At 37.8% G+C, this 27159-nt stretch overlaps 1 protein-coding gene across 1 annotated transcript in view; it reads left to right on the top strand.

Moving 5' to 3' along the window:
• RSF1 (remodeling and spacing factor 1) overlaps positions 1-26818 on the top strand; it is a 158063-nt gene extending 131245 nt beyond the window's left edge. The window contains exons 10-16 of the mRNA XM_025356651.1: positions 1555-1609; positions 2892-3001; positions 8730-8797; positions 9882-10089; positions 11607-11827; positions 14655-14843; positions 19290-26818. Of these exons, the coding sequence (XP_025212436.1) occupies positions 1555-1609; positions 2892-3001; positions 8730-8797; positions 9882-10089; positions 11607-11827; positions 14655-14843; positions 19290-19864 (1426 nt within the window). The 3' untranslated portion in view covers positions 19865-26818. The remainder of the gene's footprint in view (positions 1-1554; positions 1610-2891; positions 3002-8729; positions 8798-9881; positions 10090-11606; positions 11828-14654; positions 14844-19289) is intronic.
• Positions 26819-27159: the final 341 nt, after the last annotated feature.

Raw genomic sequence — 27159 nt, 5'->3', positions numbered from 1 at the left:
ATGTTTTAGAAGTCCACTGAATGATTTTTAAACATACTGGTTTTAATAGCATCACAATCTATCTCTAAAAAGACCATGAATATTCTTGTTAGAAGGGCACTAAAGGCTGCACTCTAAAAGACCTAGCCAGCTGGATACATTAATATCCTTATATAAGGAACATTACAAGCAGAGGGAGACAGAATGGTTACTATTTCAGTTCAGTTCAATTTAACATACAGAGGCATGTCAGAGCTCAGCTGTCCTTGAATTGGATTAACTTTCAGAGAACCAGGGAAAACACCTGCATTTTTTTTTTTTTTTTAATAAGAGACAGGGTCTCACTCTTGATACCCAGGCTGGAGTGCAGTGGCATGATCAAAACTCACTGCAACCTCAAACTCCTGAGTTCAAGTAATCTTCCCATCTCAGCCTTCTGAGTAACTGGGACAATAGGTGTGTGCCACCATACCTGGCCAATTTTTATTTTTTTAATTTTTATAGAAACAGGCGTCTCACTTTGTTGCCCAGCTGGTCTTGAATTCCTAGTGTCAAGGGACCTTGTGCCTCGGATTACAGGCATGAGCCACCACACCCAGCCATCCTGCTGTTTTTTAATATATAATTTAATTAAAATCAGCAAAGGTTTGTTTCTTGGAAATGAAACTATGGAGATGTCATTGGCTCAAGTCTTCATTTCCTGGCTATAGTTATCTTCAGTTATGGCCTTCTAGAGCAGAGCTATATGTCTGCATTGCTTTCTTCTCTTTCAACAGGAAGGAATGAATGGTCTCAGTGTCATTCACTGGGACCTTGATAAGGTTTTGTTTACATAATTTTTATAGCAATATTTATTACCATGAGATTATAAATGTTAATACATACACCCGAAATATTACTAAAAACTTTCTCCAGCATAACAAAGGTCTAATTTGTCTAATCAAAGGTGGCTTTCCATCTAATCATATCAACTCGTCATAGCATAACTCTTTATGAAGTTGCTTGTCTTATTTCAGTTATAGGTTTTATTTGACCAATGTAAGTCAAGATATTGTTATATTGTTATCTTAACCCTAGGAAATGTTGAGCTCCCCACACATACTAATACTATATTAAAGTTTTATACTTAATAGCTAACATGGGCCAGGAGCAGTGGTCACGCCTATAAGCCCAGCACTTTGAGAGGCCAAGGTGGGTGGAATTTGAGACCAGGAATTTTGAGACCAGCCTGGCCAACATGGCAAAACCCCATCTCTACTAAAAATACAAAAATTATCTGGTTGTGGTGGCACTCACCTGTAATCCCAGCTACTTGGGAGGCTGAGGCAGGAGAATCACTTGAACCTGGGAAGTGGAGGTTGCAGTGAGCTGAGATTGCACCACCGCACTCCAGCCTGGGCAAGAAAGTGAGACCTTGTCTCTAAATAAATAAGTAAATAATAGCTAACATTTCTGTGACTTACCCTCTGCTATTAACATGAAATTGTAATTTTAACATTGTGTGTATTCGTGATGTTTATGTAACAATTTTATTTTCAGCAAATCTCATGTATTTTGTTTGTTTTTCACCTAAAGAAAAGAACGCTTGGTGTATGTCGGTATCAGTATTGAAAACATCATTCCTCCACAAGTAAGTTTCTGATTTGTAATATTTTTAAATGGGAGATTGTCATAATGCTCTAAAATTTTACCCACCTTATGTAATGTTAGTGGTTTTATTTATTTACTTTGAGAAGGAGTTTCATTCTTGTCATCCAGACTGGAGTGCAATGGCACGTAATCTCTGCTCACTGCAGTGTCTGCCTCCTGGGTTCAAGCAATTCTCCTGCCTCAGCCTCCTGAGTAGCCAGGATTACAGGTGTCCGCCACCACACCTGGCTAATTTTTGTATTTTTAGTAGAGACAGGAGTTCACCATGTTGGCCAGGCTGGTCTTGAACTCCTGACATCAGGTGATCCACCCGTCTCAGTCTCCCAAAGTGCTGGGATTATAGGGGTGAGCCACTGTGCCTGGACGGTGGTTTTAAATCTATGATATACTAGTATTAAAAATGGAAATTTAAGACCTTTGAGAAATCACCCATAATCCCTCATGATTGAAATTTTATGTATGCAGGTGACTCCAAAATGTGGTATCACATCTAAACTAAACTTAACGGCTTTTACCTTTGGAGTATGTTTCCTGTTTTTACACTGAACTTTATAATGTGTTGTTAGCTTGTTTTGCATGCTGTTTATGTAAAATGACTAAATAATAGTTAGGAGAGATTTGATTTTTAATTTTTACTTTGGGGATTGTTGAAAACTTCAGTTTGTATTGTTCATCACAGTTTGGGATTTTTGAAGGATTACCTTTGTTTTGCATTTATTAGTCTAATTTATAACTAAGGTGTATATATCATGAGTGAAAGTGCATATAATGTGGTTTTGTAATTTACATAGTTTGTAAATTTTTGTAATTTGTAAAAATGTGTATAAGTAATTTCATTCCGGCTTAATTAAATCACAAGCTTAAATGGCCTGTCAAGTTATTTCCTTGAGTAGCAACCCCTTTCTTCTAAATCTTTCATTCGGGCAGCATACCTGTTGAACATCTTCTGTTGCAAGTTTATTTGTTAAAAGATGTATCAGTGGAAAAAATTCATCATGACTGTTTTAAAACAAGTACTGGTTGTAAACTCACAAAAGCATAAGAATTTTAATACAGAAGGATTTCATCCTTTAATCACCAGCATTCTTTTTAATCTGTATACTCTATGTTGCCATGTTTATTCACTTCTAGAGGGAGTCATCTCGAACTTTTTCAAACCTTTCACATGTGCTACCTAGATGGAGATTACAAAACTGTTTATCCCAAGGAACTTTGTTCTGTCATAAGGAATAACCTCAATGCTTATTATCGTATTTTTTAAGGAGCCGGACTTTTCTGAAGATCAAGAAGAAAAGAAAAAAGATTCCAAAAAATCCAAAGCAAACTTGCTTGAAAGGAGGTCAACAAGAACAAGGAAATGTATAAGTTACAGGTATGAAATGTGTGGAAATGTCTACAGTGAAAGAGGATTTATTTTGCAAGTACACAGCATGATCCAGAAGTATATGCTTTTCCTATCATGCTGATTATTAGCAGTTGTATATATGTATTTCTTGCCTTCTATCTTTAGTCATATAATTTTTTTTCTTTTTTTCTTTTTTTTTTTTTTTTGAGACTGAGTCTCGCTCTTGTTGCCCAGGCTGAAGTGCAATGGCACGATCTCAGCTCACTGCAACCTCCACCTCCCGGGTTCAAGTGATTCCCCTGCCTCAGCCTCCCAAATAGCTGGGCTTACAGGTGCCCACCACCACGCCCGGGTAATTTCTTTTGTATTTTTCATAGAGACGGGTTTCACCATGTTGGCCAGGCTGATCTCGAACGCCTGACCTCAGGTGATTTGCCCTCCTCAGCCTCCCAAAGTGCTGAGATTATAGCTGTGAGCTACCATGCCCAGCCTAGTCATAGAATTTTAGAGCAGAGTGATCTTTTCCAAATGTAAATCTGTTCATGTCATCCTCTTTTGCTTTAATATAGTTTGTCAGATTTCCATAGCTCTTGGGATAAGGATTGTTCCTTTTTTTTTTTTTCCCCGAGGTGGAGTCTTGCCTTGCCACCAGGCTGGAGTACAGTGGCGCCATCTCCGCTCACTGCAACCTCCACCTCTCGGGTTCAAGCAATTCTCGTGCCTCAGCCTCCCAAGTAGCTGGGACTACAGGCGCCCGCCACCACGCCCAGCTAAATTTTGTATTTTTAGTAGAGATGAGGTTTCACCATGTTGGCCAGGATGGTCTCAATCTCTTGACCTTGTAATCCACCTGCTTCAGCCTCCCAAAGTGCTGGGATTACAGGCGTGAGCCACCACACCTGGCCAAGCATTGATACTTTTAACAAGGCCAGTAAGGCACTGCATAGTCTCATCTCTACTTCCATCTCCAACTCTGTCTTATCACATTCTCCCTTACACTCTCTGCATTTGCTGCATCTCCTTTTAGTCCCTTTGTACATACTGTTTACCTGCACTTTCCTTTTCAGTTTTAGCTTGTTAACCTCCTCTATGTGAAATCCCCCCATTATGTGCCTTCATAGCAACCAGTTCTTTTCCCTGAAAGCACTTATAATTGTAATGAGTGTGGTTGTGATGACTTACTAACATTTTTCATCATCACTAGATTGTTAGCATGAAGGTAAGGACTATGTCTCTTTTACATGGACTTGTGTCCCCTATACCTAGCATAGTGCTGACAGATAATTAATGCTTCGTTAGTACCTAGTGAAAGAATCAGTAAATATTACCTGGTTTACCTTTTAACACCAAAGACACCAGAAAAGGAAATTTTTCCATGGTCATTGTTAGTAGCTAATCCTAGAAACCTTATCTTCTAAAACCCTATCTTCCAGTCTAGTGTTCTTTCCACTAAATCATGCTGTCTCATTCAAATAATAATTTATGTTAGTTATTTTAGATCATTTTTCGGCCTACAGCTTCTAAAATCTGGGATAACACCAAAGCAGTTTTTTAACTTGAATAACTGGAAATGGAAAAGGAAAACAGTGGATTTTATAAAACTCTTAACTTTGAACTTGCTTCTTATTTATAAACTTACATCAGTAATCATGGAGGAATTTGCCTCTATTGTTAGTGTTAAAACTTTATAAAAATATGGGAGAATCAGTTAGGGTAAAATCTCATATACACGGGAATAGTGCCCATCCTAGTCTTTAAAAAAACACTTCAAAAAATAAAAAGTATTCTTCTATATGTATGAAGTCAAAGCTGACAGATGGAAAGTGCAAATGTAAAGTCAGTTCTGCTGCAACATAACATGCATTTTTAAAAATCACCATGCTGTGCAAAATTATACAGGAAAAACCTTAGGGATTATGGAAAATATGGGGTTAGAGACATACATTAAAGACTTCATTGGCAATGCATTAAAAAAGATAGGAATATACTAAAAATGAGAGCACCATTTGACATATGTTAAATAAGTAAGAAATACATAAATACTACATTAACTACGGCGTTTTATACTGAGAAAAGACCTGAAGCTTGTCTGTGGAAGCAGAGAATTGCAGTTTGTAAATTATGATGTGGTGGCAGAAGGAGGTTTATCTGAAATCAGAAAAGTATAACATCACATGCAAAAGGCTATAGTTTATAACACATACTGAACTGATGTTACTGGTAGATGTCTTGGGTATGTGTGTTTTGTATATTGCTGTGCAACTCAGTTCAGCTAGGTGCAGTTTTCTGCGTTCACCTAGCGTTTCTCACAAATGAAATTGCACATAAATTGGCTGGGCATGGTGGTGGCTTACACTTGAAATCCCAGTACTTTGGGAGACTGAGGCAGGAGGATCATTTCAGTCCAGAAGTTCAAGACCATCCTGGGCATCATAGACTCTGTAAGAGAGAGGATGGCGGGGAGGAGGGAAGGAAAGGAAGGGAAGAAAGAAGGGGAGGAAGGAAATTGCACATAAGCATGTACGAATGAAATACATATCATGTTTGAGTTGTTTTGTAATATGTCAGTCATTTTGGAACTAGGTAGAGTATAAAATAAATGCATTACATAATACATTTTATACGAAAAAACATAGTTTACCCTAAATTCCTATTTTACTCGTATATAATTTTAGAGCTTAAAGGGATAATCTGTGTTAATCCACCATCACAGATGAGACAACCAAGACCAAGGGAATATAGATACATGGAGTGTTGTGTTCAGAAATCTTTTATCTGATTATCTTTTATCTGCATCTGGGATATAAATCAAGACTGTTTAGTTGCATTAAAAATGACTTAGATTATCATTAAGGCAAGAGTGGAATGTTTCATTCTTTCTGAAATAGTTTCAGATACCTGAAGTTCTGATGGTCTTTGATTTTAGCAAACAAATTTCTCAGTAAGAAAGTAGTCACTCAAAGAAATAGGTTATTATGCGACCTTACAGCTGCACCCTATCCTCAGGACAAACGCTGTTTTCAGTTAACTTTGCATCTGGCATCTGGCTTTATCTGTATCTGCTATTCTACCCTAATGAATGGATGTGCTGAGTTTTACTTTCTCAGAACTTAAGAAAAATCCGCACTACAGCTACCAGAATGTTTCTCAAAATATGCAGTTGTGAAAAATTGGAAATAAACTGTTTTGACTAAATATGGTACATGTGTAAGATGAGATACTATACAGCCAGTAAAAATTACATTGTAAAAGAAGAGCTCTCCATCTGAAATTTATGAGTCCTTTGAAATTATATATTCTAACTATGAAGGCCGGATATTTAGTCTAGAGATGGGGTCTTGTTATGTTGCCTAGACTGGACTCCCAACTCGTGGGCTCAAGCCATCCAACTGCCTCAGACACCCAAGTAGTTGGGACTATGGACTCAAGCCATCCTACTGGCTTGACCTCCCAAGTAGCTGGGACTATGGGTGTATACAACCACTCCCAGCCTCCAGCTTTTAGTCTTTTTTTCTTTTTTTGAGACAGGGTTTCACTCTGTTGCACAGACTGGAGTGCAGTGGCATGATCACAGCTCACTGCAGCCTGGAACTCCTATGCACAAGCAGTCCTATTGCCTCAGCTTCCCAAAGTGCTAGGACTACAGGCACACATCACCATACCTGGCTAATGTTTTTAATTTTTAATTTTTGTAGATAACAGGGTCTCACCATATAGCCCAGACTGGTCTCAACCTCCTGGGCTCAAGTTATACTCCTGCCTCAGCCTACCAAGAGTGCTGAGCCACTGCACCCAGCCCCAGCTTTTAATTTTGATGCTGTTGTTAATCCATTGTGTGCTCGTAATCTCACCCTCTTCAATATAATATACTCTGGTGATGGAAGTGTTCTATTTCTTTGATGTCTGATACAGTGGCCGTAGCCATATATGACTATTAAATACTTGAATTATATCTAATGAGGAACAGAATTTTAAATTTTAATGAATTTAAATATAAATAGCCACACATGGCTAGTAATTACCATTTTTAGCATAGTTTTAAACAAGTTACTTCGTAACTTGTTTTGAGATTTGGCTGAGCCCTGAAGTAAAAGGCATTTTATATGTGAAGAAATCTTAGGAATCCTTTAGTCTTGATCCTTTTCTTTAAGTCAAGGTAAACAGCTTCAAGAAGTACTTTTACCTAGTTCTAAAATTTTAACCTTTCATGTATGAATTTTAGTAATAATATAATTTTCAATAGCAGTAATAATATAGCCCTATTATTGGGACTTTTTTTTTTTTGAGGCAGGGTCTCACTCTGTCCCCCAGGCTGGAGTGCAATGGTGCAATCTTGGCTTACTGCATCCCCTGCCTCTTGGGCTCAAGCAATCCTCTTGTCTCGGCCCCTCAAGTAGCTGGAACTACAGGCACACACACCACACACTCAGCTAATTTTTTGTATTCTTTATAGAGACGGGGGTTCACCATGTTGCCCAGGCTGGTCTTGAACTCCTGGGCTCAAGTGATCTACCTGCCTTGGCCTCCCAGAGTGTTGAGATTACAAATGTAAACCACTGTGCCTAGACATATTATTAGGACTTAATAGTATTTATGGAACTGTAATTTTATTTTACTTACTTTGCCATGTGATTTGTATAATTAGGAGTTGGCAAATTATGGCCTGTGGGCCCAATTCAGCTCACTTCTAGTTTTTGTACAACGTGACCTCAAAGTGGTTTTTATAAATGCTTGAAAAAAAGGATCAAAAGAAAAATAATATCCTGTGAAAATTATATGGAAATTACCTATAATTCAAATTTTAATGCTCATAAAGTTTTATTGAAACACATCTGTATCATTTACTTACATGTTGTCTGTAGCTGCTTTGCACTACAGTAGCAGAGTTGAGTAGTTACAACAGAGACTGCATTGTCTGAAAAGCCTAAAATATTTATCATCTGGCCCTTTATAAAAATTTTTGCTGACATTGTCTCAGTCCAATTTGACTGCTATCAGAAAGTAACCGTAAACTGGATAACCTATAATCAACAGAAATTTATTTCTCACGGTTCTAGAAGCTAGGGAGTCCAAGGTCAAGGCACTGGCAGGTATGGTGTCTGGTGAGGGCCTGCTTTCTGGTTCATAGATGGCACCTTCTAGGGTGTTCTTAATCACAGAAGGGATGAGGGGACTCTTTAGGGTAGACCTAATGCCTAGTGAAGGCCTTCTCCTTCGTAGATGGCCATCTTCTCACTGTAACCCCATATGGTGGAAGAAACAAAGGGTCTCTCTCTGGCTTCTTTTATATGGGCACTAATCTTATACATGAGGGCTCTGCCAAAGACCCCACCTCCTAATACCATCACCTTGAGATTTATTATTTCAACATGTGAATTTTGAGGGGACATAAACAATCAGACAGTAACAGACATCTGCTAAAGGTAATCTTTAAAAATAAAAGGCCGCTGGGTGCGGTGGCCCACACCTGTAATCCCAGCACTTGGATCACGAGGTCAAGAGATGCAGACCATTCTGGCCAAATGGTGAAACCCCGTCTCTACTAAAAGTACAAAAATTAGCTAGGTGTGGTGGCACATGCCTGTAGTCGCAGGTACTCAGGAGGCAGAGGTTACAATGAACCGAGATGGTGCCACTGCACTCCAGCCTGGCGACAGAGCAATACTCCATCTCAAAAATAAATAAATAAATAAAAATAATTAAACAAAAAAAAAAGCCAGGACAGGCTATAATGTGATCATTGTATATATTTTAGATTTGATGAGTTTGATGAAGCAATTGATGAAGCTATTGAAGATGATATCAAAGAGGCCGATGGAGGAGGTATGTGTTTGTCATTTTCTCTTCTTCATAGAACTCTGCCAAGAAGTTCATTCAGGTGCCAAATTAGGGCAGTGAGCATATTTTTTTATTCTCTTTCCCAGTGTGTATTATGATTAGTACTGATGTTAGTTGTCTCAGATTTAGAGTAATTTTTGGACACGATGTCAGTGTATAGACTCAGATCTTACTAATTACTTTTAAAGCAGTTTTGTTTTACAACCTGATACAAAACATTGATGTTCCTACATAGGTTAAAAAGTTTACTTCTGATTCCATATAGAAAACTGAGGAAACTTTTGTGTTGTCTTTGAGACTACGAAGTCTCAACAATTATGGATAATCAGAACCAAAATAATTTAAACCAAAATTTAAGTTAACCTATTAAAAATTGGTTTCTTAGTTTCATAGTCTTTAGTAAGTGGCATTAAAATAGAAGAACTTGAAGGTAATTTAATTAAAGCACTATTAGCCAATGCTCCAATATGGAACATTCTGGTTTCTACGTAGTTATTATGAAAACTCTGGAAAAGATTGATAAGTAGGTTGTTTAAGGCTTTTCCAGAAATGTTTGTCTTGTTTACATCTTTGCTGCTGAATTCTCACTTTTTCTGTCCTGCAAACACTGTTTTTAAAAACTCTATTGGCCTCTTTCTAAAGCCTTGTCCAAAAGACAGCTTTCAAGAAGAGATTCTTGAGTGACTGCTCATAGGTATGAGGTTTCTTTTTTGGGTGATGAAAATGTTCTGGAGTGAGTTAGTGGTGATGGTTGCACAGCTTTGTGACTATACTGAAAACCTCTGAATCGCACACTTTAAGAGGGTGAATATTATGGTGTGTGAATTATATAAAAATTTAAAAAACAAGAGGTTCCCTACGTAGTAAACTTCTATTCAGTAGGATAAACGAATGCGAAAACTCTGAGACCTCTGTCAGCTGAAGTCATGAGAAAACTGCGTATTTGTAGGAAGAAAATAAAGAAATGAAGAGCTACTAAGCATGAATAAGGACTGTCTCTAGAAATTAAAGGTAAGCTTTTAATAAATACATATTTTTCTCTCCCTGAACTTCCCTCCTCCAAACTCAGGAGTTGGCCGAGGAAAAGATATCTCCACCATCACAGGTCATCGTGGGAAAGACATCTCTACTATTTTGGATGAAGAAAGAAAAGAAAATAAACGACCCCAGAGGGCAGCTGCTGCTCGAAGGAAGAAACGCCGGCGGTTAAACGATCTGGACAGTGACAGCAACCTGGATGAAGAAGAGAGCGAGGACGAATTCAAGATCAGTGATGGGTGCGTGGTCTCCCATTAGACCCCAATCCCTAGATACCAGCAGGAACAGGACTGGGCTAGCAGAGAGGCTTGCCCGTGCCGTGATGAGGGTTTTCTTCTTCATGTCCATAGACTAGCTCTGTTTATTTTCAGGATATTTAAAGCAGATTCGAGAATACTAATTTTGGCCCGTTTTTAAAATTTAGAACATAAAATAGATTTATGGTTGTTTAACATTCAAAATTATATTTAAATTTTACTGACTGCAATTAAACTTTGATTTGTCAAGAGCTTTCTCTGTACCTCTGTGCCACCTTCTGCCAGGTCTGTGAGGGGTTTCCAGTCCTATGTGAAAAATAAATAAGTAATTAGATATTATCCTCTCATGACTCATAGGAGTTGGACTTGGGACAGGTAATCCAGTATAGAAGATCAAGAAAGGCTTCTTTGCAGAGTTGAAATTGAAACAATATTGCAGAGTTTCTCCTTTCAGATTATTAGAAGAGGAAACAAGCATATAAACCACAAAAAAAAGTCATTCTGCATAACTGCTACTAAAATACAGGGAAAGATAAATTAGGGTACAGAGGAAAGTTGGCTTAAAGTAAAAGTAAAGCTTGATCTTAAATTTGAAGAATAAATATTTGGAATCAACAAGTGTGGGACTAAAAGCAGGATAAGATAAAGGTATTATAAGCATAGAAGTTTTATGTCCAAGACAGCAAGCCATAAAATGTCATGGAATGTTTGGGAAACTCCTGTTGGCTCAGGATAGCAGGAATAAGGGGATGAAGTAGAGAGTGCCCTGCTGGAGATGTGGCGAAATGATAAAAAGAACCAGATTAGGGAGTGTTTTATTAGTCATGCATAAGTGTTTTGACTTATCCTGAAAATTATACAAAACCAGTGAAGGGTTTTAAACACAAAATTAATATGAGATTTATGCTTCAGAAAGATTCATCCTGGCATTCATTTGGAGAATAGATTCAGGGGAAATGAGACCAGATATTAGAGAAACTATTTGTGGAGTTGCTTTTGTAGTTTAGGTGAGTATGAAAAGCTGAAAACAGAAGAGATCAGGTTTGAGAGATTATCTTTTAAGAGGTAGACTCTAGAGAAATTAGTAATTGATTAGATATGATCAATGAAAAGGGGAAAGTTAGGATAAATACCACGTTTCTGGTTGGAGTTACTGGATGAGTGATGGCGCCAAATACCAGGCCAGGGAACAGAAGAGAGAAGTAGATTGGGAAATAATGAATTCACTTTTGAATATGTTGAATTTAACATGGGGGACATCTCAAGAGGTCAAACCAGTACAGAAATCAACATTAATTCATCTTTACAACCCCTCCTAAGAGGATAGGGGGCACAACATTTTCCCCATTTTATAAATAGGGCATTTGATACAATTATCTGGATATGTTGCACTATACTTAATGATTCACTGGGCTCACTAGAATTTGAACTTAGTACTCTTAAAAAATGGGTTCACTCTTCTAAATACTATTGTATTTTATCTGATTTCTCTTGGACAGATCTCAAGATGAATTTGTTGTGTCTGATGAAAACCCAGATGAAAGTGAAGAAGATCCACCATCTAATGATGACAGTGACACTGACTTTTGTAGCCGTAGACTGAGGCGACACCCCTCTCGGCCAATGAGGCAGAGCAGGCGTTTGCGAAGAAAGACCCCAAAGAAAAAGTATTCCGATGATGATGAAGAGGAGGAATCTGAGGAGAATAGTAGAGACTCTGGTAAAAATAATCTGTATCCATATGATACCTCAGCTCAACAAATTCTTTTTTTTTTTTTTCCTGTTGCTCATGCTGGAGTGCAATGGCACCATCTCGGCTCACCGCAACCTCTGTGTCCCGGGTTCAAGCGATTCTCCTGCCTCAGCTTCCCAAGTAGCTGGGATTACAGGCATGCACACCATGACCAGCTAATTTTGTATTTAGAAACGGAGTTTCTCCATGTTGGCCAGGCTGGTCTCAAACTCCCGACCTCAGGTGATCTGCCCGCCTCGGCCTCCCAAAGTGCTGGGATTATAGGCACAAGCCAGCACACTGGCCAGCTCAACAAATTCTTACGACTTCTGGAGTTAAGAGTTCTTAAAATTCTGTTCCTAAGACTTATTTCTGACTAAATTTTTCTCATAGAAAGCACATCTGAGAAAATACGTACAGATTGATATGTTAACTTCATATCAGATGCCTAGTAGGATTGTGATGACTCCTTGGTGTCAAATGTTTCCATGCCTAAACCTTCACCTTCATAGGGTTTCTTGGAAATCATTTTCAATAAACCGTGAACATTTCCATCAGATGCCCAGCTGTTGGAGAGAGAAGAATATAAGTTAACTCACATTTAGACCATAGTCAGTGTTGAATAGTTTTTACAGGTTAACAGTAGTTGGTGGTGTTATAGAGTATGCTTATCCTTATTAAGTGAGTAAATAGAGGCTCAACCACTAAAAGAAATGCGTGCTCATCTGACTGGAGCACGCATTTACTTACTGGATAGGTGTCATCTTACTGGAGAAGAACCATAGATATGAGTGTCAGACTCTGGCCATCTTTGTGGGGGTTTTTTGGTTTTATTTATCTTCTTTCCTAAACTGTCTAAATAAGTGATGATAATATTATGCAGCTTTGTCAGTGATTATTTCTTAAGAACAAGGACATTTTCTTACATAACCACAGTGCAGTTACCAAATTCAGATATTTTAACATTGATATAATGCTATTACCTAATTAACAGTACACATTCAAATTTTTATCAAGTATCTCCGTATTATTCTTTATATCTTTTTATTTTCCTAACCCAGGATCCATTCCAGGGCTACGTGTTTATTCACATCTCTTTAGTCTCTATTAATCTGGAATGTTCCTCAAATTTTGTCTCATCGATCTTGATATTTTTAAAGAGTACACACTAGTTGTTTTGTAAGATGTTTCTCAGTTTGGATTTCTTTTGTTTCCTTGTAATAAGATTCAGATTATGCATGTATAGCAGGAATAGCACAGAGAATGTTGCATCTTCTGAGTCTCTTTATTATTTTTCCTTATAATTAATAAGTAATTTGTGGGAATTTGAGACTATTTAAATATCCTGTTCCTTATATTTCACCTACTAGTTTTAGTTTCTGTGGATAATTCTAACTCTGTCATGTCTGTTATATTTATTTATTGTTGTTCTGTAAGGAAGAACAATTCCCTTCTCCTCCGTATGTTTATTTATTTATGTCAATGTATACTCATGGATTCTTATTCTGATCAGTGGATACACTACATTCCCATCACTATTTAGGCTCCATTCGTCCGAAATTTGGCCAATGAGAACCACTGGCAACCTATTGGCAAGCTATTTTAAAATGTTTGAAATCCATGAAAGAGTAACAAGCTTGAATGTAGTACTTTGGTGGAATTTAACATTCTGAAAAACAGCGGTGACATAATGCAATAGCCTCACTCTGGTTTATTGATCAGAGATGACAAGAACAATGCTATTTAGCAGTGCTTTGCAAGTTTAGGTCTGTGTACTTTATTTAGCAGGTTTGTATTCTTTATGGAGAAAAGTCAAAAATCTAACTTGAGTTCTATATTTATGTGGAACAGATTCATTAGTTTTCTTTGGTTAGAGGGCTTAACCTCTGCAATACATTATGACTATAGCCACATGTCGAACAGCAGATTATCAGGAGGCAGATTTGTGGTAGCCATCTACCAAGAAGAGCAGTCATGGCAACTGTGTACCTGACCAGGTAGCTGTAGGTCAGTTGCAATAAGGGCTATTTCTAAAAAAGTATAAAACATTTAGGCCGGGCGTGGTGGCTCACACCTGTAATCCCAGCAATTTGGGAGGCCGAGGCAGGCAGACCACTTGAGGTCAGGAGTTCAAGACCAGCCTGGCCAACATGGCAAAACCCCATCTCTACTAAAAATATAAAAATTAGCTGGGTGTGGTAGCGGGTACCTGTAGTCCCAGCTACTTGGGAGGCTGAGGCAGGAGAATGGCTTGAACCCGGGAGGTGGAGGTTGCAGTGAGCCAAGATCATGCCACTACACTCTAGCCTGGGCGACATAGTGAGACTCTGTCTCAAAAACAAACAAAAAAGGATAAAACATTTTCTAATCTTGAGGATTCACTGCTAAGAGTATACATTGTGAGGTTTGGCATTAAAAACCCCCACAGATTGACTCATTCTTTTTTTTTTTTTTTTTTTTTTTTTAAGTGAGACTTAAAGGCCAGGCTTAATAAATCTCAACGCTTTGGTAGGTAGCCAGGCGTAGTAGTGCGTGCCTGTGATCCTAGCTCTAGCTACTGGGGCGGCTGAGGCCAGAGGATCTCTTGAGCCCGGGAGGTTGAAGCTGTAGTCAGCTGCGTTCATGCCACTGCACTCCAGCCTGTGTGACAGTGAGATACTCTCTCAAATAAAATGAGACTTACAAAAGTTACTGTTCACTTAAAAATATTTATGACTGAACTCTGCTTAGTAGCTTTTCATTTTTATAACCTAAGCTACATTTCTACTTAATAGACTTAAATTTTGTACTTTTTTCTTCCTTTTTTTTTAAATAGAAAGTGACTTCAGTGATGATTTTAGTGATGATTTTGTAGAAACTCGGCGAAGGCGGTCAAGGAGAAATCAGAAAAGACAAATTAACTACAAAGAAGACTCGGAAAGTGACGGTTCCCAGAAGAGTTTACGACGTGGTAAAGAAATAAGGCGAGTTCACAAGCGAAGACTTTCCAGCTCAGAGAGTGAAGGTAAGGCATAGGTCTCCTACGTATAGAAGTTTGGACAAGGCAAAATAGACATTATAAAGTGAACTCAGGATTGTGATTCTGTACCATTCTTTAAAATTCATGTAACCAGGCCGGGCGTGGTGGCTTATGCCTGTAATCCCAGCAGTTTGGTAGGCCAGGGCAGGCAAATCTCTTGAGGCCAGGAGCTCAAGACCAGCCTGTCCAACATGGTGAGACCTTGTCTCTACTAAAAATTAAAAAATTAGCCTGTGTGGTGATTTGCATCTGTAATCTTAGCTACTCAGGAGGTTGAGGCAGGAGAACTGCTTGAACCTGGGAGGCAGAGGTTGCAGTGAGCCAAGATCGCACCACTGCATTCTACCCTGGGTGACAGAGCAAGACTGTGTCTCAAAAGAAAAAAAATTCATATAACCAATAGTATATTTGAGATAAAACCTATAATTTTGTGCATATTATAGTTTAAATAAAGGATACTTGATAAGTGGCTAATTTTTAAGATCTCCATTGTAGTTAAAATTTTCATTGAAACTAGAAGAATCTCAGAAAATTGTGATCTGATCAAAATTTATTCTGCTTCTTTTTTTTACTCCCTTATTCATGGCCCTCATTTTGAAATAACCTCTTATGTCCTCAATAGCCAAAAGGTTTCAAATAAAAGTGCCTACTGTCTCTTTCCACCTTTACTATGATTTTCATTGGAAACTGTTTTATTTCCTAATAGCTATAGCTGTGCCCCCTACCAGTAGTACAAGACAAGCTCTAAAATATGAATTTCTGACATCCATTTAGTCTTTTTTATTTTATTATTTATTTTATATATATATATATATATATATATATATATATATATATATATGTTTTATACTATCCTGCTTTTTATTTTTTTGAGACAGAGTCTCAAAAAAACCTCCCAATAGCCAGGATTTTAGGCTCAGCCTCCCAATAGCTAGGATTTTAGGCATGCGCCACCACGCCTGGCTAATTTTTGTATTTTTAGTAGAGACGGGGTTTCACCATGTTGACCAGGCTAGTCTCAAACTCCTGACCTCAGGTAATCCGCCCGCCTCAGCCTCCCAAAGTGCTGCGATTACAGGCCTGAGCCACTGCACCCAGCTTTATGGCCTGTTTTGAAGATTGTTTTGCTTTCATAGATTAAACATGAATTTAAGTTTGAGCCCAAGACAAAAGAGAAAGGGGAAAAAAATGTTTGGATGTGAAATGCTAAAGAAGGGAGGTGAACATCTTTTTTGAATGTGTACTTACCTTCATGTGTCACAGAGACAAACATAAATGCATTAGTTAAGCCGTTAAATATGAATATTTATTAAACTAGACCCTATTCCAAGCACTGGCATATAACAGCAGACAAAATAGTTCTTATGAAACTCTTATTTTAGTTGGGAAGAAAGCGACAATAAACAAGATAGATAAGTAGAATATATGATATATTAGAGATGAGTGCTGTGGAAAAAAATAAAGGAGAAAAGGGGGTTGGGAAAGTAGTTGAATTTCAGATAATATACTAAGGAAATCCTCACTAAGAAAACATTTGAGTGAAGACCTGAAAGAAATGTTGTGTGTGAGTCATGCAGTTATCTAAAAGAAGAATGGTACAGGCAGATGGAACAATAAGTATGAAGTCCTTGAGATATGTTTGTGCTTGTCATGTTCAGCAAACAGAAGGGAGTGCAGGGTTGTTGGAGCAGAGTGAGTGAAGGCAAACATAATGAGATGAAGCAAAGAGGTCAGTGGGGACCAGTCAGCAAACGACAGCCCACCTGCTTACATAAATAAAAAAGCAAGGTTTTGTTTTTGTTTTTGAAACAGAGGCTCACCCTGGCTGGCGTTCAGTGGCATAATCACAGCTCACCATAGCCTCAATCTGCTGTGCTCAAGCAGTCTACCCTCCTCAGCCTCCCAAGTGGCTAGAAGCCACACTGTGCTAATTTTTAATTTTTTTTTTTTTAATAGAGATGAGATCTTGCAGTATTGCCCTGGCTGGCCTTAAACTCCTGGCCACAAGTGATCCACCCCCCACCTTGGCCCCCCACAGTGTTAGGATTACAGGTGTAAGCCACTGCACCCTACCCCGTAATACAATTTTTATTGGAAGACTACCATGCCCGCTTGTTTACATATTGTCTATTGCCTGCTTTCTCAAAAAGCTGAGTTGTTGTGACTGAGAGTATAGGGCCTGCCTCTTATATAAAAGATGTGCTAATCTCTGATGATAAATAATGCCATGCAGTTTAACTTTCTGCAGTGATTATATATGTGCTGATGGTTACAATAGCCACTAGCCTTCATATGGCTTGAGCACTTGAAATGTGGCTAGAGTGACCATGGAACTGAATTTTAATTTTTATTTAATTTTAACTAATTTAAATTTAAAATAACCACATGTGACTAGTGTTTACCATATTAGGTAACACAGAGTAGGGTATTGTATGGACTTTGGATTTTTATTTCGTGTGAGGTGAGAAACATTTGGGCCAAAGCACAGATGAGTATTGAAAAGCAGATGAGGAGGAAGAGGAAGAGGAAAGCAAACCATCCCACATTTTGAGCAAAGGAGTGATGTGATCTGACTTAGGTTTTAATTTGCTGTGGTAGCTGTGTTATGAATAGATTGAAGGGGGCCAGGGCAGAAGCTAGAAGACCCATTGGGAAGTTATTGTAATAGTCCAGGTGAGAGATGATGGAGGGTAGAACTGGGTCAGTAGCAGTAAAGGGGTGAAAGCAGTCACATTAGGGGTATGTTTTAAAGTGAGACCAAAAGGATTTACTGTTGGGTTGGGTGAGAGAAAGAAAATAATCAAGGATGACTGAGAAATTGGAGGAGCAATTGTGAAAAACTAAGATGGTAGAGACCACAGTGCTGCAGGATTAAGGAGAAAATTTAGGAGCCCAGTTTGAGACACGTCATTTGAAATGCCTGCTTAGAGATACCCAAGCCTAGATGTCAAGTAGGCAGTTTGATACACTAGTCTGGAATTCAGTGGTTGCCTAAAATAAATATGAAAGCCGTTAGCATATAGATGGCATGCCAAGTTGTGAGACTAGGTGAGCTCTTCTAAAATGGAAGTAGAGTCATCTTCAGTATCCACTGGGGATTGGTTTCAGGATCCCCGCAGATACCAAAATCCTTGGATTTATAAGTCCCTCATATAAAATGGTGTCATATTTGCATATAACCTACCCATATCCTCCATATACTTTAATCTCTAGAATATTTAAAATACCTGATACAATGTAAATGCTATATAATTGTTATACTGTATTGTTTAGTGAATGACAAGAAAAAAGTCTATGTATGTTCAGTTCAGACACTACCATCTATGTTTTTCCTGAATATTTTCCATCTGCAGTTGGTTAAATTCATGGATAGGGAGGCCCAACTGTATAGACAAAGAAGAGAAGACAATTAAGACTACCAAGGGTGTCTGATAACTAAGATGAGAATTGGCACAGTGTTTAAGATGTACAGAGTTGGGTGTCCAGTTTAAATCTTTCCTTATCAGCATGTTGACATGATAACCTAATTTGTGTACTAGTGGGAAGGAGTTTCTTAGTTTGTAACTAACCTATCTTCATTTAATTCAAGCATTATCAGACATCTTCCCCAAGAAATCTGCTGTTGGCCAGGCACAGTGGCTCACGCCTGTAATCCCAGCACTTTGGGAGGCCAAGGTGGGCAGATCACTTGAGGCCAGGAGTTCGAGACCAGTCTGGCCAACATGGTGAAACCCCGTCTCTACTAAAAATGTAAAGAAATTAGCTGGATGTGGCAGCACATACGCCTGTAATCACAGCTCCTCGGGAGGCTGAGGCAGGAGAATTGCTGGAACCTGGGAGGCAGCGGTTGCAGTCAGCCGAGTTTGCGCCACTATGCTCCAGCCTGGGAGACAGAGTGAGACTCCGTCTCAAAAAATAAAGTAGACCAGGTGCGGTGGCTCATGCCTGTAATCCCAGTACTTTGGGAGGCCAAGGCATATGGATCACAAAGTCAGGAGTTCGAGACTAGCCTGGCTAACATAGTGAAACCCCGTCTCTACTAAAAATACAAAAAGTTAGCCTGGTGTGGTGGCAGGCACCTGTAATCCCAGCTACTCGGGAGGCTGAGGCAGGAGAATGGCTTGAACCCGGGAGGTGGAGGTTGCAGTGAGCCAAGATCACGCCATTGTACTCTAGCCTGGGCGACAGTGTGAGACTTGGTCTCAAAAAAAAAAGAGAAAATATTCTCTAAAATCATAAATAAAGTATACCATAAATCATATTGGGCACTGTTATGGGACTGAGGAGAGAAATCAGGCCAATTATTGAAAGGACATTTTTATGTACAAGCAATTCTGAAAGCAGGACGTGGTGAATATGGGGAGGAAAAGGAGAATTAAATTCGTTTATGGTTACCCCATGCCAATGGCTTAAATGTGCTGTTTATTCTAGAGAGCTATTTGTCCAAGAACTCTGAAGATGACGAGCTAGCTAAAGAATCAAAGCGGTCAGTTCGAAAGCGGGGCCGAAGCACAGATGAGTATTCAGAAGCAGATGAGGAGGAGGAGGAAGAGGAAGGCAAACCATCCCGCAAACGGCTACACCGGATTGAGACGGATGAGGAGGAGAGTTGTGACAATGCTCATGGAGATGCAAATCAGCCTGCCCATGACAGCCAGCCTAGGGTCCTGCCCTCAGAACAAGAGAGCACCAAGAAGCCCTACCGGATAGAAAGTGATGAGGAAGAGGACTTTGAAAATGTAGGCAAAGTGGGGAGCCCATTGGACTATAGCTTAGTGGACTTACCTTCAACCAATGGACAGAGTCCTGGCAAAGCCATTGAGAACTTGATTGGCAAGCCTACTGAGAAGTCTCAGACCCCCAAGGACAACAGCACAGCCAGTGCAAGCCTCGCCTCCAATGGGACAAGTGGTGGGCAGGAGGCAGGAGCACCAGAAGAGGAGGAAGATGAGCTTTTGAGAGTGACTGACCTTGTTGATTACGTCTGTAACAGTGAACAGTTATAAGACTTTTTTTCCATTTTTGTGCTAATTTATTCCACGGTAGCTCTCACACCAGCGGGCCAGTTATTAAAAGCTGTTTAATTTTTCCTAGAAAACTCCACTACAGAATGACTTTTTAGAAGAAAAATTTCAACAAATCCTGAAGTCTTTCTGTGAAGTGACCAGTTTTGAACTTTGAAGACAAATAATTGCTGTAAATTCCTTTTGATTTTCTTTTTCCAGGTTCATGGTCCTTGGTAATTTCATTCATGGAAAAAAATCTTATTATAATAACAACAAAGATTTGTATATTTTTGACTTTATATTTCCTGAGCTCTCCTGACTTTGTGAAAAAGGGTGGATGAGAATGCATTCCGAATCTGTGAGGGCCCAAAACAGAATTTAGGGGTGGGAGAAAGCACTTGTGCTTTAGCTTTTTCATATTAAATATATATTATATTTAAACATTCATGGCATAGATGATGATTTACAGACAATTTAAAAGTTCAAGTCTGTACTGTTACAGTTTGAGAATTGTAGATAACATCATACATAAGTCATTTAGTAACAGCCTTTGTGAAATCAACTTGTTTACTATTGGAGATAACCACACTTAATAAAGAAGAGACAGTGAAAGTACCATCATAATTAACCTAAATTTCTGTTATAGCAGAGTTTCTTGTTTTAAAAAAAATAAAATCATCTGAAAAGCATTTGTATAGTAAAATGTATAATGAAGCTTTGCCAACCAGACTGTGCTAGCAACACATTTTTTTAAATAGCTTTATGCAGTGGTAATAAGGTGGCCTCAAATATATTATGTCTGATGGAGAGTTATTAGTGAAATGGATGTGGTCTTTGTTAAGGCCTGGGTAGACCGTAAACTTTGCCAATAGTATAACTCTTGTCTTCTGGCCACTTGATGTTTAAATATCTGAAATATCATTTTGAAAAAAATACATCTATATATAACATACATGAAGAGATGCTAAGCTGACAGTGATATTTTAGCACATTTGAAGACTGGGAAGAGATTTTCAGGTGAATTTTAACTGGTCTACTCTTGCCCTTAGTATCTACTTCAAATTGAAGTCTACAAACAAAGCAGTTCCTTTGGGAGGTTTTTAGTTTGAGTTTTAGCATGTGTGCGTATGTGTGTGCGTGCGTGTGCGTATGTGTGTGTGTTGGAATTTCCTATCTGCCTGGATATATTAGCAGAGTTTGAATGTAGTTTTGGCCTTTGGCCGTTAGACTTCTATTAAAATTCATTAATAGTCATACAACCAACATAGAGTTGAATGAGAACTGCCGATGTAATTAATAGGCATGACATCCATTTCAAACATCTCAACACTTTAAAGAAAAGCCCTTTATTTAAAAAAAAGAAAGGGTTTTTAACTAAATACCTAACATGTAATTGACACTAAAATATGAACTTTGTCTTATTTAGTTTCTGTTATAGCTGTAAAACTTCAGGCAGAGCCATAACATTGTACAGAGTGTAGCACTTGTGATTAAACCTAGCCTGTTAAATCCTGAAACCTTCAACCATTACTTCTGTGAATACTTTTGCCCTGGGATTTGGGTTTTTCTGTTCCAGTGTTGTGTCTGTTGCCGGCAATGGACACACCATATCTGCTGCTGGCCCAAGGAACGTCATTAATTTTTCTTTCCAAATTAAATATTATGTGCTAGTCAGTATATAGTAAAGCACTTCTCTTTTCTATTACTAAAAAGCTGGCATTAGATTTGCATTATAAATACCTCTCTAGGAACTTTATACTCCTTTTCCTTCTTCAACAGGTATTGCCCTTAAATCTTATCTTTTGGCCTTGAAAGTTTATAGCTGTTGTTTTTCAGTTGTTTGTTGTTTTGTTTTGTTTCACTTTAGTTCTGTAGTACCTGCCCATTAATATTTTTGCTTTGATTCTAGCAATGTGTATGTATCTGTAAAAAAATAAAATAATGAAAGCAGCCTAAAAATAGGATGCACCAATAGCGTGTGGTTCCAAGTAAGTTGTGATTTTTATTTTGAGACAGTGTTCCACTGGAAGGGAAGGAAGGCTTACATTCACAGACGGTAAAGCAGGACTGTGGAAGGAGCTGCATTCACTTACAGTCTCCTTTCCAGCTAGGTTTGTTTTATTTATTTGCAAGTCAGCTAAGAATTGACCTTTTAAACTATCTAAAACAGGCCAGCAATATAAAGATTTCTACCAGTGCAAGGTAAGTGGTTTGAATGTACAGGTGCCCTTTCCTGCCACCCAGTCTCACCCCACCATTTTAGTCCTGCAACTGGGTAAAGCCACTATTGTGTGGAAACTCTCCCATGTGCCCTGTCTCTACCTCTGGACACACCAGCTCCTCCTTCCACCTATTAGTTCTATTCCTCAGTTAAGCCAAGTGATCAGAAGTAGTATTAAATGGGTAGATAATTTTAACAGGATGCCTAATGTGAAATAAGGAGTTATTTTTACTCTTCTTCTATAGAAAGCCTAAGGTAATTTTTACCATCGCAAAGGCTGAGTATTCCATTTAGCAAATGTCCCACTGACACGGGTTTGGAGACCACTTGTGCTGCCTGATGTTTACCAAACTTGAGTAAGTGTTTGTCAACTTGATAGTGAATGTACTCCTTCTCACCTTATATTTTGATTAAATCAATTAACTATAGGTCATCTACCAAGAATGTAATCCAAACAGTTGATAAAACATTATTATGCAGATTGATTATTATTAAATTTTGAGCAGTGCAAAAACAGTTCTGCTGCTTGGAGTTCAAATTCAGTCCCTCAAAGAGTTTATGATCACTGAAGTACACTCTGAAGGTATCCTGAAGAAGTTAAAAAAAAAATTTAGAAAACGAAATGTTCTGTATACAAAGACAATACAGTCCCTACGAACTGCAGAAAGTATAGGAAAGCAATAATTGATCTAGAGTTTAGACAGTCTTGGATCTTTTTTAGAGCACTAACCATGGATTTAGACTCAATAGCTGCTACATAGTAGAGCCCTTTAATAATTTAATCCCCCCTTTTTGAAATACAAGCTGGACTCCCAAACTCTAGACTGTAGCAAATGTATTAAAGGGAGATGTAGATTAATATTCAGTATATTTAGTTTGCAATTTCTGTAAAGGTCTGAAAACTAGTCAGCTTTTCACAAAGCAGAAACTTTGAACTGAAATATATGTGAAAATGACTCAGACTGAAAACATTTTGGTTTTGTACATCAGTGCTGATAAAATAGTGTTTAGTGTAAAGCATTTTCCATCATTGGCACATTACTGCAAAATGATGGCAGAGATATTTTCAAGAATGTACATCAAGTTGTATTTCCTCGACATCCTTTTTTCAATTGTTCAAGGTTACAGATTCAGAGGATAAAGGGGAGTTTCATTTAGAATAAATTCATGTCTACTGGTAATCTATATAAAAGTGACCTGCCCAAGAACCAAAAACTTCAAATGCTAATGAAGCTTTTGAAAATTTTTAAACAAATTAATTTTAAAAGGGTGTTACACATATCCAGTTTTTACTTTTTGGTTGATGAAATGCATCCCATAATATATATTTGAGCAAAGTACATACATTAAGAAAAACATGGACATTTACTTGTTTAACTTAATAGTCAAAATGATGAGGAAATGTTAGCTGTTTTTAAGTGGGATTGATGGAATGTCCTTTGTCACAAGGAATGCCTTTTTAGCTTGTTTGTGGGCATAAGAGATGTTAACCATTCGCTAGTTCTACCACACAACTGTAAAGAACCTAATGAATCTACAAGTTTAATATTCAGAAAAAGCTAGGAACTCCGCTCTTCACTAACACAGTGGAACAGGTCCATTATTCAAGGTGATGCCTCACAGCTATAGAAAAACTATTCAGAAACCTAGAGTTAAATGGTACATGTGTATTTGTTTGTGTGCGCACACGCACACACTTCAGATAAGTATCAGAAGAAATAAAAATGAATCCATCATTAACTATTGAAAGAAATAAGATGGCTGCATTGCAACAGATATAATTATAAATATTTAATTACAGAAAATCTAGGCAACAGTTTCTCCTGATGTTTGACAGTCTCAAAATATCTTCCTCGTTCTCCAAGAAGCAGAGAATGCCAAGGCTGCATATCTGCTGTAATCTACCTAGCCCTCTTCTGCTTAATATGATGCATTATTGAATCTTCTTAGATTAAAATCCATTCCTATTTTATCTACCTTTCCCAAAGTATGTACCTGTAAACCTACCTTGGAAGTGGCAAGTTAACTGATTTTTTTGTGTCGTTTTTATGCCAATCCTTAAGGTCAAAGCCTTTTGCTATCAATGTATTTAAACTGAGTTGCTATGTGTTCACTTAATTTGTTTTCAAAATATTTTGCTCCAACTTAAATTATCTTTTAACATCTTTTGAGTGCCAAGAATTGCTAAGTAACTGTAATATATTGAACAGAGTAATTCCCAAGTAAGCAAGGAGGTCATAAGCCAAAATTTAATGAACTTAGTATATAACCACTTTAGATTATACACTCACCACTTTTTGTATTCATTCATGCAAACCCTCCTGGAAGTCAATTAGAATAGGATCCCATTTGTGGACTTTTTTTCCTCCTTTTGGACACCTGAGCACAATTTTTTTTTTCATTTCATATTTATACCACTTTGGAAAATTCATTAAACCCAATTCTGGCACATTGTAATGGTTTCAGTTAATGAAGATGTTATTTTTATTTTAATAACTAAAATATTACTATCCTATACATAAGTTATATGAGAGGGCATAACAATAGATGAGTAGAAATTTATTAAATTTCTTGGATATTTTGAATGAGAAAAAACATTTTTAAAGGAATTTTTTTTCCTTTTTTGTCCAAACCGGTACAAGCTAGAAAGTTTGCTAAGGACTGAATACTTGCCTTGTGCTTTTTGCCACTGGATGATGTAAGTTAAGAATGGAATTGTTAATTCTACGTATATATTTTCTTGACTTTCATCAGTTTCTAAAGAAATCTAATTTAAGTGTTTTGCCGTTTTATTTGATCTGTATTTATTGAGTTCTGGTCATAGACCAGCAGCTTGCATGTCATGCTCGTGAACAGCCAGAACACAGTTATTGGGGAACTTCATGGCTCAAAACCTTCTGAATCATTTAACTTATTTTGTATGTTGTAAAAAAAAAAAAAAAAAAAAAAAAAGTTTATTTTGCTTGAGAGTCACCTTTTTTTTTTTTTTTTAATAACTGTACAGCTTTTAAGGGATGGGAGGTGGGAAAATACCCTAAAATAGGATGTAGATTTTTTACAATTGTGTTTATGCTAGATCATCTACAGGTGCATTATGTAATTAAACCTAAAATTGTTTAAAAATTTGTGCCATGTCTTTTTCATTCTCCTGCCCTTTAGCAGAATTGGTGCATGTCAACTGCTATGTGGACAAGCCTTGAAATTAATAAGTAACAAGCCCTGTCTCCAAAGCTTTAAGGTCACTGCATGAAAATTGTGCACACAGACACACACACACACACACACACACACACAGATCTAGCTTATATTAGTGAATGGATTTTCAGGATCAGAACAGCTACAGTAGCCCAGATTTGGCTGTTAACAGCATATTCTTATAGGGCATGATTTTTGTGATTCCTAACTAGGGTATTCTCAATGTTAGTCTGGTGTTCTATTCTCTTTCAAAGTAGCTTCTTGATGATGGTATCTGTTGTAGCTTGCCCAAACCTGCCATGAGGTTTTGTGTACACTTTGAAAGGGTATGTCCTATGCTAAGATGGGGGTAGAGCAAGGCTTGATTTTCATCTATTCATATAAAAGAAGGAAAAAACTAGAATTGCTCTATTTGGTTATTCAGTGGACTTAATTCCACAGGAATAGTTGTCTGCTGAAGCGTGGCAGCAAGGGAAGTCAAATTCAAATTTCAGTTCCCTCCTTATTCGCTAAGTATTTTGAAATCTTGTAGAACTTCTGATTCTAGCACAGTCTTTTACATGGCACGTTTTACCATGGTATATTCACAGCTTCGTTTAAATGTCAGTGCTTTTTCCCATGTCATAATTTTGCCATTCTAATTTCTCACCTTTGTAGTACAAGTGTATTCTTGAAAATAATTAAATTCATCTAAGTGTGTCATAATTTCTGTCAAAGCTATATTCATGTTTTGCCAGCGTCAGTTTTTTGCTGTCCTCATTCAGAAGGGAAGCCTGGGGATCATGAGTGTCCATGTGAAGAATACAAATTCCAGATAAAAATTTGTAAATGGTGTCTTTTAGAATTTTGATTTGAAGTAATAGCTGGAATTCAGGGACTGTCTGATCAGAATGTCTCTTGATTTTCCAGCATGCTTATATGAAATGCTTTATTTTCCTCTGCGTTAAAAAATGTATTCCTGGAATAGGTTCTCAGAATGCTTTATTTGGTTTCTAGGAGATGAGATTTAAAGCAGAAGCTCCAAGATTAGCATATAACTCTTGAGGTAATCAGGACCGTGCTGTTAGTCAAATAGAAGCTGGAGTGCTCTCTGTCACATAATATACTGCATGTGTGTGGGGGCGGGGGGGCAGGGAAGATCAGAAAACTGGAAATGTAATTCTGATAACACACAAAGTAAATTGTGCATTAAAAGTATGGGAATTCTTGGTAGCTTAAAGCTTCAGGGGTTAACTTCAGTGTATGAACACCTAGTGTGTTAGAATTGCAGTGCATAGTTGTTTAAATACAATATTCCTTGTAAGTGACAACCAAAATTTGTTGTGGCTGGTGCCAATATTTTTGTTAATGAAATGTTCAGTGTCTCACTACAGTCTGATCAGAACTCTTGGTGTTATGAACCAGGCCTAAAGCCATTTTATAGCTATTGGCCTAATCGTGTAACTTTTTCTTTCAAAATGTTTTATTATAATACTTCTGTCATTTCTTTCACTTAATATGTCAATTGTCATAATAAAAATTTAAATTTGAATTATTTAGCATGATGTGTTTGCAAACTTAGCTTATTTTAAATTTTGTGGCACATGGAATAAATTGTCTGTAGCAGTTCATGATGGTTAAAATTTATCATCCAGGCCTAGATAAATTGTTCTCCCGCTATCTGGAAAGTAAATGTACAAGTGCATCAGTTTCCCTAAAATAATTTTTTTTTTTTTTTTTTTTTTGAGACTCAGTCTGGCTCTGTCGCCCAGGCTGGAGTGCAGTGGCCGGATCTCAGCTCACTGCAAGCTCCGCCTCCCGGGTTTACGCCATTCTCCTGCCTCAGCCTCCGGAGTAGCTGGGACCACAGGCGCCCGCCACCTCGCCCGGCTAGTTTTTT

The sequence above is a fragment of the Theropithecus gelada genome, chromosome 14 (genome assembly GCF_003255815.1).
Source record: "Theropithecus gelada isolate Dixy chromosome 14, Tgel_1.0, whole genome shotgun sequence".
NCBI classification, from domain to species: Eukaryota; Metazoa; Chordata; class Mammalia; order Primates; family Cercopithecidae; genus Theropithecus; species Theropithecus gelada.
This window is presented reverse-complemented; position numbering and strand designations above follow the sequence as displayed.